Genomic DNA, 15227 nt, shown 5'->3' on the forward strand with positions numbered 1-15227 from the left:
GAGGGAGAGGGGGAATGAATGCTACGTGGAGGAGGGTAATGTACGATGTGCTGTAGTTTATTAGGTATCTCTTCCTCTTATGGAAGCATCCTTACTTGGGGTTTACTTTTTTAAAGGAAAAATTATATATGGACTCTTTTAAACATAATGAGAAGAGAAAAAGTGAATCCCCCAGTGTGTTATAACTCAGCTTTTCACAGTTATCAATATTATTTTATCTATAATACTTTTTAAAATAATTGTCTCAAAAACAATTCTTTATTAACGGGGGTTTGATTAAATTAGTATCCATACAAGGTCCACCCATTACAGTTGATTAATGTGTCTCAAACTTGTAACATTTCCTCCTGTTTTATTTGTTGAGGAAAGAAACTGAATCCTTCCTCTTGTAGAATTTACACATTCTAGATTTGGTTGGTTATATCCTTGTGTTGTTTGACGTGTTTTTCTGTTCTTTATCATTCTTGTAAGCTGCTAGATCTAGAGGCATGGATAGATTCAGGGTCAGTTTGTTTTGGCAAAAATATTTCATGCATGGTACTGTGTATTTCCTCTTTTCTCATAATAGGACCTTGAGATTGATTCAGGTTAAGGTGTCTTTTTCACCTAATGAATTTAGCAATCAGCCATTAATGATTGTTACCTGGATGTATTAGTTCAATTTGTTACTTGCTAAACCAAGACCAGATAGATCTGATTTTCTTATTTTGTGATTCCATCATTTTCCTGCATGTATTAGTCACGATTCTTCTATAGCGAAACCTTTCATTATCAATTATTTGATACCTTGAAATACGGAAAGGAAGGAGGGTTTGCTGCCTGCTCCCCAGCAGTTTAGGGCTTTGCTCTGTGGGCTAGAAGGATGCAGGGAAGTGAGCAGGGCTTTGTCCTCGTCCCCAGCATAGCCTCTTACGGCCTCCTGCGTGCTTGTGCTATTGAGAGGGAAGCTGTCTCATGGCATCCCCTGAGCACGAGCCTGAGACCCATGGAGAATAGCTTGCTCTTCCAAACTAACATATTAATCCACATTTGACTTTTAAGCATCCAGGAAAATCTTAGCTTATTACTCCTTCTTATGGTGGTCACCTCTTTCCTTTGTGCTTTGCCAAGAGTGGAAGTGTTAAAATATCTTGTCATTCCTTGGAGGGTTTTGGCTCCCTTTGGAATTTGTCTTATTTGGTTGCCTTACGATGTCAGCTGTCTGATGGGCTCAAGAAAAGTTAGGATTTTGAAGATTATCTTACTCTTTCAGGTTAAGAAGTAGTGAAATTCATTGCAGTTGTGTACGTCCTTAGTGGAAGTGGAAGTCTTACCTTCCTATGTACCCTTAAGTATCTCTGTTCTTTGTTTAGGGGATCTGACTTGATTCATCTGTGTTGTTGCAGGTAACCAATAGTTAGCTCTTTTTTTTTTTGCCTTCTTACTGTGTTGTATTCTACTATGTCAAAATTACTATTAAAATTTATTTTTGAATGATACTGTACTTTCCATACATGTAAATCTTAACAAAATGTTTCATTTTGGGATATTTATTAAGTGTCTCTCATATACTGAACAAACTTGAGGTTGGGTAATGTATACTGGTGTATCAAACCCGGTCTGTGCTATCAGTGAATTTACAGCCTAGTAATTATCCATCACTATTAATGTTACCCAGTCACTCTTCTCCCTGACACTTGGCCCCCAAAACCCAGGTCTCATTGCCTGTTTAGTTTAATTGAGGAACTTTGCTCCAGCAGGTCCTCAATAGACCCAAATGCTAAACTATTGCGTGCTGAGATTTTTCAAGCACCCAGTGGTTGTGAAATGATTATTTGTTATGCCTGTATACTATTCTAAAAGGCAGTGTGACTGCTAGCTTCTTAGGTTTGCTCATTACTCAGAAAGCTTGGGCCCTATCGTCCTTACCTCGCCCTCAGCACCTTGCTGTCATTTGCATGCCCCACACAGTTGAGTTTTACCTGAACTAAATGGTAAAATTTGTAGGGAGAGTTTTTGTGGTTTATTCAGGGGCACTTCTGCTTTCTCTTTATCTGCTAGTATTGTCCTTGTCCCTTAATTAAAATTTCAGGAAGTAATAAGCCTTGAATCTACATTTAGTAACGTTCTTTAATGTTCCTAAGCCACAAATTCATTTAGAGCCTAACTTTCACAAATTGCTTTGATCCCTGTCTGTCTGAGTAAAAGTTGTAGCTGGAGGACAAAAAGGTCAGCTTGATAAAATAGTGGGGCTTTGTTGAGATTGGTGTGCTTAAAACCATGAAGAGTCTGCAATGAAGTTGTACTGTTTTAAATGTTTACTTTCAGCCAAAGGTATCATTTTTGCTTATCTAATTGCTGTAATCAAGCCTTTGAATCAGCTTGTGCCATAAATGAAAACCAGGAAAAACAGGGGAAAAAGGGATATGGGGGAAATGCTTGAGTACCACAAGGTTAAAAAAAAAAAAAAAAAATTAAGATGTAGTTATCTGAATGTGAAAGCGAGTTTCAAGAAGTGACTGGTGATGGGCATGCCCTCGTCAGCACTGTTGTTCAGTGAACTGCTCTTGGACTCAGTAGTGAATTGATGTCTACGAGGTGTGACAGTTAAGTTCACAAACTTGTTGCACAGATGTGGCTAACCTTTTTTGATACCAGAGGGATTTTTCATTATGAATTTGTACCAACTGGGCAAACAGTTAACGAAGTTTACTATTTGGAAGTGCTGAAAAGGCTGCGTGAAAAAGTTAGATGACCTGAACTTTTCGCCAACAATTCATGGCTGTTGCATCACGACAATGCACCAGCTCACACGACACTGTCTGTGAGGGAGTTTATAGCCAGTCAGCAGATAACTGTATTGGAACACCCTCCCCACTCACCTGATCTGGCCCCAATGACTTCTTTCTTTACCCGAAGATAAAGGAAATATTGAAAGGAAGATATTTTGATGACATTCAGGACATCAAGGGTAATAGGAGGACAGTTCTGATGGCCATTCCAAAAAGAGTCCCAAAATTGCTTTGAAGGGTGGACTAGGCACTGGCATTAGTGCATAGCTTCCCAAGGGGAGTACTTTGAAGGTGACCGTAGTGATATTCAGCAATGAGGCATGTAGCACTTTTTCTAGGATGAGTTTGTGAACTTAATTGTCAGAATGCGTATGTAAGTCCCTAAAATACAGGCAATTCATACCTTATAAAAAGCTATTTGAAAATTAAAAAAGGAATATGACTGGGTGCTTCCTCAGATGATAAGGTTATGAATATGAAAGGAGTTTGAAAAAGTGAAAGATCTTAATGTTTCTCTGCAAAACTTCTTTAATGAATACCTAGGTTCTTGGTAGTCTTTATGCTTCTCTTAACCTCAGCTATCCAGTCCCTTCCTTTACTCTTTTCCCTCGTCATCAGTTAGCCTCCCAGAATATTTCATGCCTTTGTCAGGAAGGTAGTTTGCATGGACCCTAGAATCAGGTGGATTTGAACCTGGATCTTCTTCAGTAGTTTAGGAATTTATGACTTTGGCCAAGTATTTTAGCCTTTCTGAATCTGGATTTCTCTATTTAAAATGGGATAAAATCTACCACCTTAATACTGTTATAAAATTAAATAAGGATACAGTGGTAAGCATGGTTCCTATTGTGTAAATGCTCAGTAGTGTCTCCTTCTTTTCCTTTCTCATCCAGTTGTGGATTCCTTTTACAAGCAAACAACTTTGATTTATTATTTTTAAAAGGAGTTTATAAGTAATTTGGAAAATTCTTTCAAATGTGAAATACTGTAAATGTGCTATACTATACTTTTAAAAATTATTCTTACAGAAACTAGCTCTGAAAATCTCAGACATTTCCAAGCCTTATACCAGGTATTGTTCTTAGTTCAACATTAAAGTTTGCAGACAATACTGAAGTACTTCAGAAAAGATTATATCATTAGATTTTGTAGTCGGCATGTACTCTTTCAAATTATTATGAGTATGTGTTTTTGGTCAGCAAGAGTTTTCTTTTTAAATTTGAGGTAACATTGGTTAATACATAAATTTCAGATATACACCATTATAATTCAGTATGTCTATATTTTGTGCTTACCACCAAAAGTCTAGTTTCCTTCCGTTACCATATATTTGACCGTGTTACCCAAATTGCTTTCTCTTATCCCCCTTCCCTTTTGGTAACCACCATTCTGTTGTCTGAATCTATGAGTTTATTTTTGTTTTGTTAGTTCTTTGGTTACTTTTTTGTTTTATATTCTACATATGAGTGACATCACGGTTTTTGTTCTTTTCCATCTGACTTATTCCACTTGGTATAATACCCTCAAGATCCATCTATATTGCCACAAATGGCAATATTTCATCTTTGTGATGGCTGAGTAGTAGTCCATTATTTATAAATACCACATCTTCTTTACCCATTCATCAGTTGACATATCAGGTAAAGTTCATCAGAGATGGAAGAGCTACTAAAACGACCTAGACTCACAATGTCTGCTTTATTTCATTTCAAGGTTGTAAGTAAATGTAGGAGAAAGTGTCATGAATACTTAGACAGAAAGTAGCTCATCAGTAAATGAAGTGACAATATTCATAATAGAAGCAGATATGGAATTTTACAGTTGAGCCTTCAGATTAGCTTAGATTTCAGACCATAAGTCCAAGATGTTTGATATCATTTATGTTGCAATTATTTGTGCCTTTAGAAATCAGTAAATATTCTTGGTAGGAAATAGTGCATCATTAGACTCAAGTCTTTTTATTTTTACCTAGGAAATAGTGCATCATTAGACTCAAGTCTTTTTATTTTTTCCAAGTGGTAGCACCCCAGACGCTTTGTAGTAACAGTATGTCTTTTCTTGAGGTGTTACCTTGTGCCTCTAAGTTATTAATACTTTAGATGATCTTGGGAGATAACATACATTATCCTTATTTTAGACAGTAAAATAGAGGCATAGAGGAGTGAAAGAACAGAATGTTCTGTCCTCGGACTACTTGTGACAGGGGAATGTCAAAGCCTTTCTGACTCACAGAGTGACTCACCGGAGGACAGAATCTTTAATGTGTGTTATTTGCAAAATGGCTTTTATAGCTAATATTACCAGTTTCCTTATGGCTATCCTGAAATATTTGTAGGTGTGGGAGTGTGTTTCGTGGTACAGACCATTATCAAAAATGGAATGGCAGTCATCTGGCATGGCTTTTGCCACTGTCCCTTTTTCTGCTCATGGCAGATATTCCTGTTTGATCATGATACTTCATAATATAATCTACATTTGACTTCAGAATCTTTGTCAACACATTGCCCATGGCATGTATACTACCAGTGAATCACAGGACCACAAAACAGTTATTTTTCAGTCTTGACTTACTATTTATGAAATTAATTTGCACTAAGAAATTATGAATTTATTTGGAAGTTGAAGATCTATCAGATTTGTGGTCCTGTGAGCAGGCCCCAAAGTACACAGGACTCAGTTTATGCTCTCAGCAGGCTTATGGGCCATATGGACATGCACACAATTGTAATACAGACTCAGCTGTAGTATTGGTGTGAAGGAAATAGAGAAGGATACTAGATTAATTTTAACTGGGAAGGTTTGTGTGTGTAGGGATTGTGGACCTTGAGGGTAGGACCTTCAAGGTGGTCTTAACTTTAGCAAAAGTATAGAGAGTAGAAAATACAGGATGGATTTTGGGGAATGACAAACAGTACATCTTGGCTTGCAGGTATAGTTCTGCAAAGATAGGGTATAGAACCAAGTTGAGAAGCTTGATCTCTGTACAGTGAATGCATTTTGGGTTTTGTTTTGTTGTTCTTGGGCCACACATGGTTTTTAATCAGTAAAATGACATGATTAGATCTGTCCTTTAAGAGAATAACTGTTGCCAGTTTGAACAGACGTGAGATAGAGTCTTGATAATGTGGAAGCCTTTGTAGTAATACATAAAGAGATGATGAGGGTAACAACTAGAATTGTGGAATGGAAATAGTGAATTTAGAATCAATTTTTAAGACAGAATTGTTAAGTGAAACACTTGAGGTTTAAGTTGAGGTTTAAGTTGAGGTTAAGGTCTGGAGAACTTGAAATGGTAATTTGCAAAGAAGTAATATCTGTCAAATAAAAAAATCCTTTTTGTTTTCTATTTGAACTTCTTACTTTAATTTTATGTCTTTTAAATATATTTTATATAATATTAAACTTAATTTTAAATAATTTTTTTGGGGGTGAGATTGAACTGTGTAAGAGTCTTGTTTTGGTATTGAATAAATGGTTATTTTAAAATGCTTTTTTTTTTTTAGTTAAAACTTTTTAAATGGAAAAAAAAATGGGCATATTTACATATTTAAAAATAATGATTTAAAGGTAAAAAGAAGTCTTCCCTTCACCTAATTCTCACTTCTCTAATGGTAACCACTATAACAGTTTGTTGTGTTTAAGTATATGTACACACATATCTTTATGTGGTCTCTATCTCTCTCGTTACTTTTATAAAAATGGGACCCAGTGTACAGTTTCTCAAGGTAGCAAAAATGAACACGTTCATTTATGTATCCCCAAAATAGTCTTTCTATAGCTTATACAAGAAGCAAAACATATGAACTTGAAATTATGCTTAGTTATCAATGTTTTAGTATTCTCTCTTCCTAAGGAATGATCTAGTGAGCCAGTGATTATCAATTAATTCAACTTAATGTTAGTCCAAGTTACCTTTAAAGTTCTTGGAAATTATCTGTAAGCTGACACGCTGTAAAACATAATTACTATTGAAATAAAAAGTTTGTCAGAATAATTATTTAAACACAGGGTTACATTTTCATAATCTTAAACATTGTGTATGAGTAATGCTGGCTTAATCAGTAAGTTTATATACTTTTCAGAAAAGTTACTCTAATGGAATAAAAATGTATGCTTATACTTAACACTAATAAAAAATCAGAAGACAAACCCATTTTATTAAACTAGTTTTGTTTTCCAGATGTTTACCTTAATTATGTGAACTTGGTTCTTGAAACCTTTTTGAGTTAATTTCTGTAAGAATAATTATTAAAAGTATAACACATTAAACATATTGAAAAGATCAATTTACTTATTTTCTGGCAGTTTTGGTAATGTTCAGTTTATGTAAGTGCATATTTATAAACCTATCAGAACAGAGTTGCTTTAAGAGACTTTATAATACAATTTATTAGTACCCTGTGGAGATAGGAAAGCATTATGTACTCACAATAAAAGGTAAAGACCTTTCTGAATTATAGACATATAGCCCTACAGACACTGAGAGAGTTCATTGTTTCCAATTCTATAATTTTGGCCATGGCTACAGAGTTAAAACACAGAAACACAAAACTTGACCTGTCCAAATACCAAGGAACAATTCTCCTTCCTGTTGGCATGACATTCTAAATTGATTTGAGCTCAAAATAGGTAAACAAAAGAGATAAATGAACAAATAAGTGACTAGTGAATCAGTCTCCTTTTTCTCTCACCCAACACAAAATAGATCTGTGTAAACCATTAGTTTGTTTACAGAGATCACTAAATAGCAGTCTATAAAATCAAATTCTCAATCATTGTTATCATTAATGGGGAGTCACTTATTGACCATAAATAAACTAAAAATAAAAACAGAACAAAATTGTAAGAGAGGGAAGTTAAAATAGAAAGATAGAGTTATCTGCAAAGTTCCATTGCTCGCTACTCTTGATTCACTTCTGGAAGACAATAAGAGATATGTCTGGGTGTGAGCCGCCTGTTAGATGTCCCACTGTGGCGAAGAAGTTATCCACCTCTGTCAGGCGGATCCCCTGGGTATCTTGGTGGAATCGCCAAAACTGCTAAAGGATAAATTTTGGAAGAGAATCAAACCATGACTCCTGTTCAAATATCAAATGATGAAGATGTTATTTACCTCATTATTAACAAGGCAGTCAGAGAGATGTTATAGCTGGTTCAAAGGAGAGTTCAAAGAACAGATACATTCATAGATCAGGGATATTGAAGCGAATTTGCAAATGGATGTAAAGCTGGCTTCTTCCGCAGTGTTGGAGGGAAGTCAATTGAACTGGACAGAATATATTTGCTTGTCTATAGACAAGAATTGTTTGCATTACCGTTAGTTTTCTGCATGTTAACCTATGTCTTTACAGACTTGTAAAATAGCCCAGTGATAATTCCTGTAGGATTAAATTATTCCTAGAGACGCCAGCATTTCATTGGAAGGATATCCTGTAATCTCTTGCTTATTCCAGAGTCATGAAATTTTCTTTACAAAGTGATTTTTTTTTCTGCCTGTATTCCTGGAGAATTTTGTTGTTGTTGATATTTTATCAAAATATGTATTTGGATCCAGATATGTATTTGGATCTATGATTTAGTTTTTGTTTTTTTCCTTGTGTAGAATTTTTTCTTTATTTTAGGGATATTTTCTATTATGTCTGTCTGTTTTTTCTCTTCAGTTTGTTTAGTTATTCTGCTTCAGGAATACTAATCTTTCTGTTCAGTCTGTCCTACATCTTCTATCTAATTGCTTTAATATCTTTGCCTTTTATTCTCCTCACTACTCAGGTTATCTTAAAATTTTGTCCTTGGCATTAGTTTGATTTTCATTCTTTGGTTCTTTTGGTTCTTTTTTTTGCTTTTGCTTTTTTAAATCCATTGTTCTGAATTGATTTCCTTAGCTCTGTAACTTTCAATGTACCTGTTTTTTCTTTTCATCTTTGAGTTTTTGTTTTATTAAATGTATGTTTTTATTATGTTGTTCTCTGTTATAAAGAACTCACTGGAGGTTTCCTTATTTTCCTTTCTATGTTTTCTTTCAGTCTGGATTCTTCCTTTGTTTTGCATGCTATAGTCATTATTTGTTTCTCCGCTTGCTTCCACCCCCTTGTTTATACAGTTGAGTGGCCATTTCTTTTTATCTTGCCTAGGTAAAGATTTGGATAGCTAGATCAAGACTTTCTTTGCCCTGATATAACATGAGTGAATTCCCCAAGCCTTTCTAGCCTTAGCTGTGACTTTGTTTCCTTCTTTTACTTGGTCCCCCTGAATAACCTTTTGAGTGTGTGTGTTATTCTCTGTCTTCTTCTCTTGCGGGAGGGTGGTGTTGCCGGAGAGCTTTTACAGGGCCTCAGGTTCTCCTGTCTCCTTAGATTCTGTCGAGTTTGCTGTACCGTCCTTACTCCATCCCGCTGAGGGTGCAGTATATTTCAAGGGGCTTCAGACCCTTCCCTCATCTCAGAATAGTGCCTAGGAAATCAACAGGTTCTGAGGCTACTCTGCCTCAGCTGAGGTTTAAAACCTTCTGTCCTGAAGATATTTTCCTGGACTTTTCTAGGTCATGCCAAATTGGATTTTTCTGTCCAAACTGGAGGATATTCATTAAAATATTCCATTTTTATAAACTCACCTATATTTCTCATTACTGCTCTCAGGCAGTGTAATCAGGCTAGGAGCCGGACCATGTACAGAATCTTGTTTGCCACTACTTTTTAAAGTTTAGAGATTCTTAGTTTAAACAGTTGTTTGACTGCAGCTGGTGGGTTTTTGGCTAAAAAATAATCATACATACATACATATATGTATATACTTTCCCACTTACTAGTTATTGGGGACAGGAAGTTCTGTAATTCTTTACAGAACCATCTTTACAGAACCATACAGAGCTTTTACCTCACCATCTATACTTGAAAGTCCGTATGATTTCCTAAGTATTACTTTGACATAATTAATAACATATGTACTCTAGAAACTCTTTAGTTCTTAAGGTCAGGGATGATTTGGAATCATTTTTTTAAATTTAAAAATAAAACCAACAAATTAAAGACAGTGTCGTAAGATACATAATTAAAAAACAATCAGCCCCAAGGCACGTATATTTCTTTTATTTGCATTTTGCTCTGTGTGTGCTTTTATAGATTTTTTTATATAATCACAGTGAATATATAGTGATCATATTATATTTCTGTTAATGTTAGGATAAACATTTTAATATTTCTATCTCATCTTTGTCATGTCATAATTTATTAAATGGTTACTCAAATATAGGACAGTCGTTGTTTCAAGTTTCATGCTCTTGTGTACACATTAAACCTTTTTGTGTTTGTTGTTTCATATTACCTTTAAAATAAATTTGAGAGGTTGAGATTAATGGACTGTACAACTTATTTAAATCATTATACTTCTCACCCTGGCATTAACTGTAGTGTCTGTTTACATTACTGGATGGAAATTCTTTTGAGATTGTTGCTTAAAATTACAGCTGATATCTCAGCCCTTAATGCCAGCAGAATTTTTTTTGGTGTTATTGTATTCTTTACCTATGTTCTTCCCATGATTTTAATAATGAAACTTTAAAAATGTATTCTAGTTTTTATATGTATGCTTTTTAAAAAAACACCAAATCACATGTTTATATTTTTAAAGGAGATAATATTACCCAAAGTGAAAAAATAATTTGGATTGGAAATTGGAAGATGTGCTATAGAAGTTTTTTTTTCGTTTTTTCTTATTATACAGTCTTTGGTAGTCTAAATTTATTATTTATGGATCATGATCCGTAGCCCAAGTTTATAAAAGTGTTTATAAAAATGTTCTTTACTTTCTTTGAAGATAAAGTTATTAATTTAGTTAGTATATTCAATATTTATTAATAGTTCTATAGGAATCATGTGTAGCTTTTGGGCTTTGTTGCATTTAATTGTATAAGAATACACATTCACATTATGTAATAATCTATGCAATTATCCTTATTTAGGAATGTTTAATCTACTTTTTTGTCTCCTCAGATTCTGTCAAATTTTAAGAACAAATGCACCTTATAGCTCATGGAAGAAAAAACACAAATCAAGACATTTTTGGGTTCTAAGTTGCCAAAGTATGGAACAAAATCTGTAAGAAGTACACTGCAGCCAATGCCAAATGGGACACCTGTTAATTTATTGGGAACTTCCAAGGGAAGCCACCTCAAAAGTTACATCAAAAATAATGGCACTGATTGTCCACCGTCCCATTCATTCAATTGGAGAACGGCAACTAAATACCAGCTTACTGCACAAAGTGCTGAAGAGCCTAATGATACTCAAAGTTCACATGACCAAGTAATTGATCCTGAAAAACATGCACGTACTCAAGGAATGTTTGATAAAAATGGGATAAAGGGAGGTTTAAAAAGTGTTTCTTTATTCACATCAAAGTTAGCAAAGCCATCCACTATGTTTGTGTCATCTACAGAGGTGTTAAAACAAAAGCCTTTGTCTGGACCATCTAATTTGGGCAAATTCACCAAAGGTACATTATTATCAAGGACTTCATATTCTTCAGTCAGTGCTCCAAAATCGCAGTTGAATGGATTTTATGGAAATCGATCAGCTGGTAGCATTCAAAGGCCTAGAGCAAACTCCTGTGCAACCAGAAGCAGTTCTGGAGAAAGCTTAGCACAATCCCTAGACAATATTAAATCTCTTACTTGTGAAAAAATGGTAAGGTCACAGAGTTTTTCACATTCCATTCAGAATTCATTCCTTCCACCTTCATCTATAACCAGATCACATTCCTTCAATAGAGCTGCAGATCTTATTAAGCCTTATCAGAACCAACAGCTACCCATGCGAGTGCCTCTGAGGTCAAGTATGCTCACAAGAAATACCCGGCAGTCAGAAGTACTCAATGGGAATGAACATTTGGGGTATGGATTTAGTAGGCCTTATGCTGCTGGTGGAAAGAAGTTGGCTTTACCAAATGGCCCAGGTGTAACTTCCACTTTGGGTTATAGGATGGTTCATCCCTCTCTACTGAAATCTAGCCGATCTCCATTTTCTGGGACTATCACAGTTGATGGTAAGAAAAATTCACCTGCTGGCACATGTGTAGAGGAAGATGCTGCACTTTTGGCTAAGGACAGAGCTACTGATAAGGACCAAGAACTAACTGAAAATGATAATTATAGAACAGAAAATGACCAAACTATGAAACATGATGCTAAAATTAGATACCTGAGTGATGATGTGGATGATATTTCCTTGTCTTCTTTGTCATCTTCTGATAAGAATGATTTAAGTGAAGACTTTAGTGATGATTTTATAGATATAGAAGACTCCAACAGAACTAGAATAACTCCAGAGGAAATTTCTCTTGAAGAAAAGCATGAAAATGTGCCACCAAAGGATATATTTGATTCCCCCAAGGAAAATGAAAAATCGTTCAGTAAAACTGATGAGTGGATAGATATAAGCGTCTCTGGTAAATATTAAAATTCTTAACTTTGTTTTCTCCTAGATAATGCGACTAAATTTACATTTAGGGTTATATTCTGATGAATTCTAAGATACTATCAATTCCATGGAGGGATGAATCTAGATAAAATTGGAGTGGGGTAACATTTATCTTCCTTGTGACTTTTGCTCCCTGTTCTCTTTTTCACTTTATCTAAAACAACATCAATTAAAAAATATTCTTCTCCTAAGGTATTTTACCTTTGTTCTCTTTCGACTGCCATAACCAGGCCTATCCCTACTTGCTTCAAAAAAATTTTTTTCCCCACTTCCCCCAACCAATGGCATGCCATTTTAAGCTATCTCTTCCCTTAGGGCAGTAGATCATTGCTATTTGTTAAGAGTAAAGCTGTACCAATGGATAAATGAGTTAGTATGTGTTATGTCTAATGTAATGAATTTTTTTTATCCTCGGATATTTTCATTTTTTTAAAGGAAGCTTAGATTTCTTGTTTAGCAAACTTTCTAGTTAACACTTTCAGAGGAGCTTTCTTTTTTTCAATTGAGGAAAATAAGATAGCACATGTTAAATATTCCCTCTTATTCTTGGTTATCCTGCACTAACTGCCAGAGAAAATTTATCCATATGCCCACATAGGCTGAAAAACAACAAGCTGAAGGGCCCAGGTAGAGAGGCATGTGGTCTGGTCAGGGGACGAGGCCAGGCCTAGAGATGTGCAGAGCGTACACCCTGATTCTGAGGTCTGGTGAGGAGGGACTGCCGGGACAACCGTTTTCCTTACAAGGAGGCAACTTCGAGGTTAAACGATATGCGGGAGTGAGGGGTTTCCAGGCCAGTACTAAAATGTAAATATCTTAGGAAATATTAAAAGAATATCAGGCTTTATTTACATTTCTAGAAATGTTGTAGAAGTGAAAGATGGCTCAATACATCTTCTTTATGTCTGTTGGGAAACATTTCTGTATATTTTTAAGATTTTACCTCTTGATTTTTTTATTGTTTAGGAGTTAGAAAATGCTATATTTATTTAATGCTTTTTTGCTAAATCAAATTATTTTGTAATATTTATAAAAATGTAAATTATATTTCAGAAACTGAGAAATAATTATATTTTTGTGAATTAATAACTGTTTATTTTTCTCTCTCTTTGAAAAACCAATTGAAGACGGGAGTGAATGCACAAAACATACTTCTGGGAATAACTTGATTTCACCAGATACAGACTACAGAGCTGGTTCTTCATTTGAACTCTCTCCATCTGATAGCTCTGATGGAACATACATGTGGGATGAAGAGGGCTTGGAGCCCATTGGAAATGTCCACCCAGTTGGGAGCTATGAGTCCTCCGAAATGAACAGCATAGTATGTATAGATTTCTATACCCTTTTGGAAAGGCTTGTTTATCTTACTGTAGAGAGACTTGAGATACTGATTGGATTATGTTTAAGTTACTGAGTGAGCTCTCCTAGTTTGAGAAATGAAAATTCCTAGCCAGGGCTTGCAAAACATCTGATCTTAAGACATAATAAAACATATATTTTTATCACATGACACTTGAGTTAAATATACTCACACTCATTTGCAGTCCGTACATGCATATTTTAGACATACTGTATTCTTCAGGTTAAGCTAGACTAGTTCTCAAAAAGGGGCAAGGGCAATGTCAAGAGACACTTTTGGTTGTCACTTGAGGGGTGCTACTGCAAATAGTGAATAGACACCAGGAATGTTGCCTAATGCCCTACAATGCACAAGATAGCCCCCACAGCAAAGAAGTATCCAGCCCAGGCTGTCAGTAGTTCTGCTGTTGAGAAACCCTGGACTAGGCTATGCTGAGGTAACATTTAAATGCCAGTAATCAAGGGCTTAACACAATAAAAATTTATTTTGTATTCTTACAGAGTTTGTTGTAGGCATGGACAACTCTCTAGGACAATTGCCTTCAGTATTCTAAGCTGTTTTAACCTTGGGGCTTTATCATCTCCTTTTTGAGGACGTGTCACTGAAGAAAGTGCCCAAGGGTCTCAACACATGCAATTACTATCTTTGGCCTGCAGATGGCACTTGGCACTTTCACATGCAACCTGTCGACCCAAACTAATTTTATCTACTAAGCAGGCAGGAAGCTGGAAGTGTAATTTTCACCTGTACCTGGAACGCAAGGGAACCAGATATGGGTGAGCACTAGAAGACCTACCATATATTTATGTATGTATATTTTAAGACATTTTACAAGTAATGGGAATGACATGCCATATGAGTAAAGTGTAGTTGGTGTGTTTAAAATGATTCATTGTACATACTCAATATATAAAATATGATTTTCCAGTATGTATATGGGGAAATTGGTAGTCTTTGTGGATATATTAAATTCCAAGTGGATATCAGGCAATGTAATTTTCTACAGTCAGATAAACCTGTCACTTGTGAAAAATAAACATTGTTACCAGAGGCTTGTTAAGTTGCACAAACATAGAGAAGGCACACATTTAATTTAGAGAGAGTATTTCTATCCCGTTAAATAAAGGAAGCTAAGAGAGGTTAACTAAAAAAGTTTAGTTTTATGTGCTGTCTTATTACTGGTACTAGGACTTTTTTAAGCAAATATGATTGAAGTGGAAATTACCATTGTGGCCAGAAGATGGCAGCAATAAGCCATTTTATCTGACATTTTTCTGAAGATTCACCATCATCAGTCAGTTCACTTTTCCTATAACTTAATGACAAAATAGCTTCTAAGAGTTCAGAATGCACCTGGATTGACCATTAGTTGTTAAGATCTTAGATCTCCTGATCTAAGAGAATGACAGTGTGAGAAAGGAGGGAGAATTGATAATGGCAAAATTGAAAAGCGTGTATTAGTATACTGATAGTGGATTTACTTTTTTGCTCTGAAATTCTATCAGTTTCTTACTTGTTATATTTTAAGTTTTTTTTTCAGTTAGGTGTGTGCCTGTTTGGAATTGTTTTCTTGGTGAATCGGACTTAAGTTGGTGATCTCTGTCCCTCATTTACTTTTTG

At 35.3% G+C, this 15227-nt stretch overlaps 1 protein-coding gene across 5 annotated transcripts in view; it reads left to right on the forward strand.

The window, feature by feature from the left end:
* Window positions 1-15227, forward strand: part of CCSER2 (coiled-coil serine rich protein 2) — a 170402-nt gene that overhangs the window by 28137 nt on the left and 127038 nt on the right. For all 5 annotated transcript variants that reach the window (XM_019755556.2, XM_019755554.2, XM_074339719.2 and 2 more), the window contains 2 exons: window positions 10760-12212; window positions 13372-13568. In XM_019755556.2, the coding sequence (XP_019611115.2) occupies window positions 10799-12212; window positions 13372-13568 (1611 nt within the window). In that variant the 5' untranslated portion in view covers window positions 10760-10798. The remainder of the gene's footprint in view (window positions 1-10759; window positions 12213-13371; window positions 13569-15227) is intronic.

This window comes from Rhinolophus sinicus, chromosome 15, assembly GCF_057876585.1.
Source record: "Rhinolophus sinicus isolate RSI-liver-muscle chromosome 15, RSI-T2T, whole genome shotgun sequence".
Taxonomy (NCBI): domain Eukaryota; kingdom Metazoa; phylum Chordata; class Mammalia; order Chiroptera; family Rhinolophidae; genus Rhinolophus; species Rhinolophus sinicus.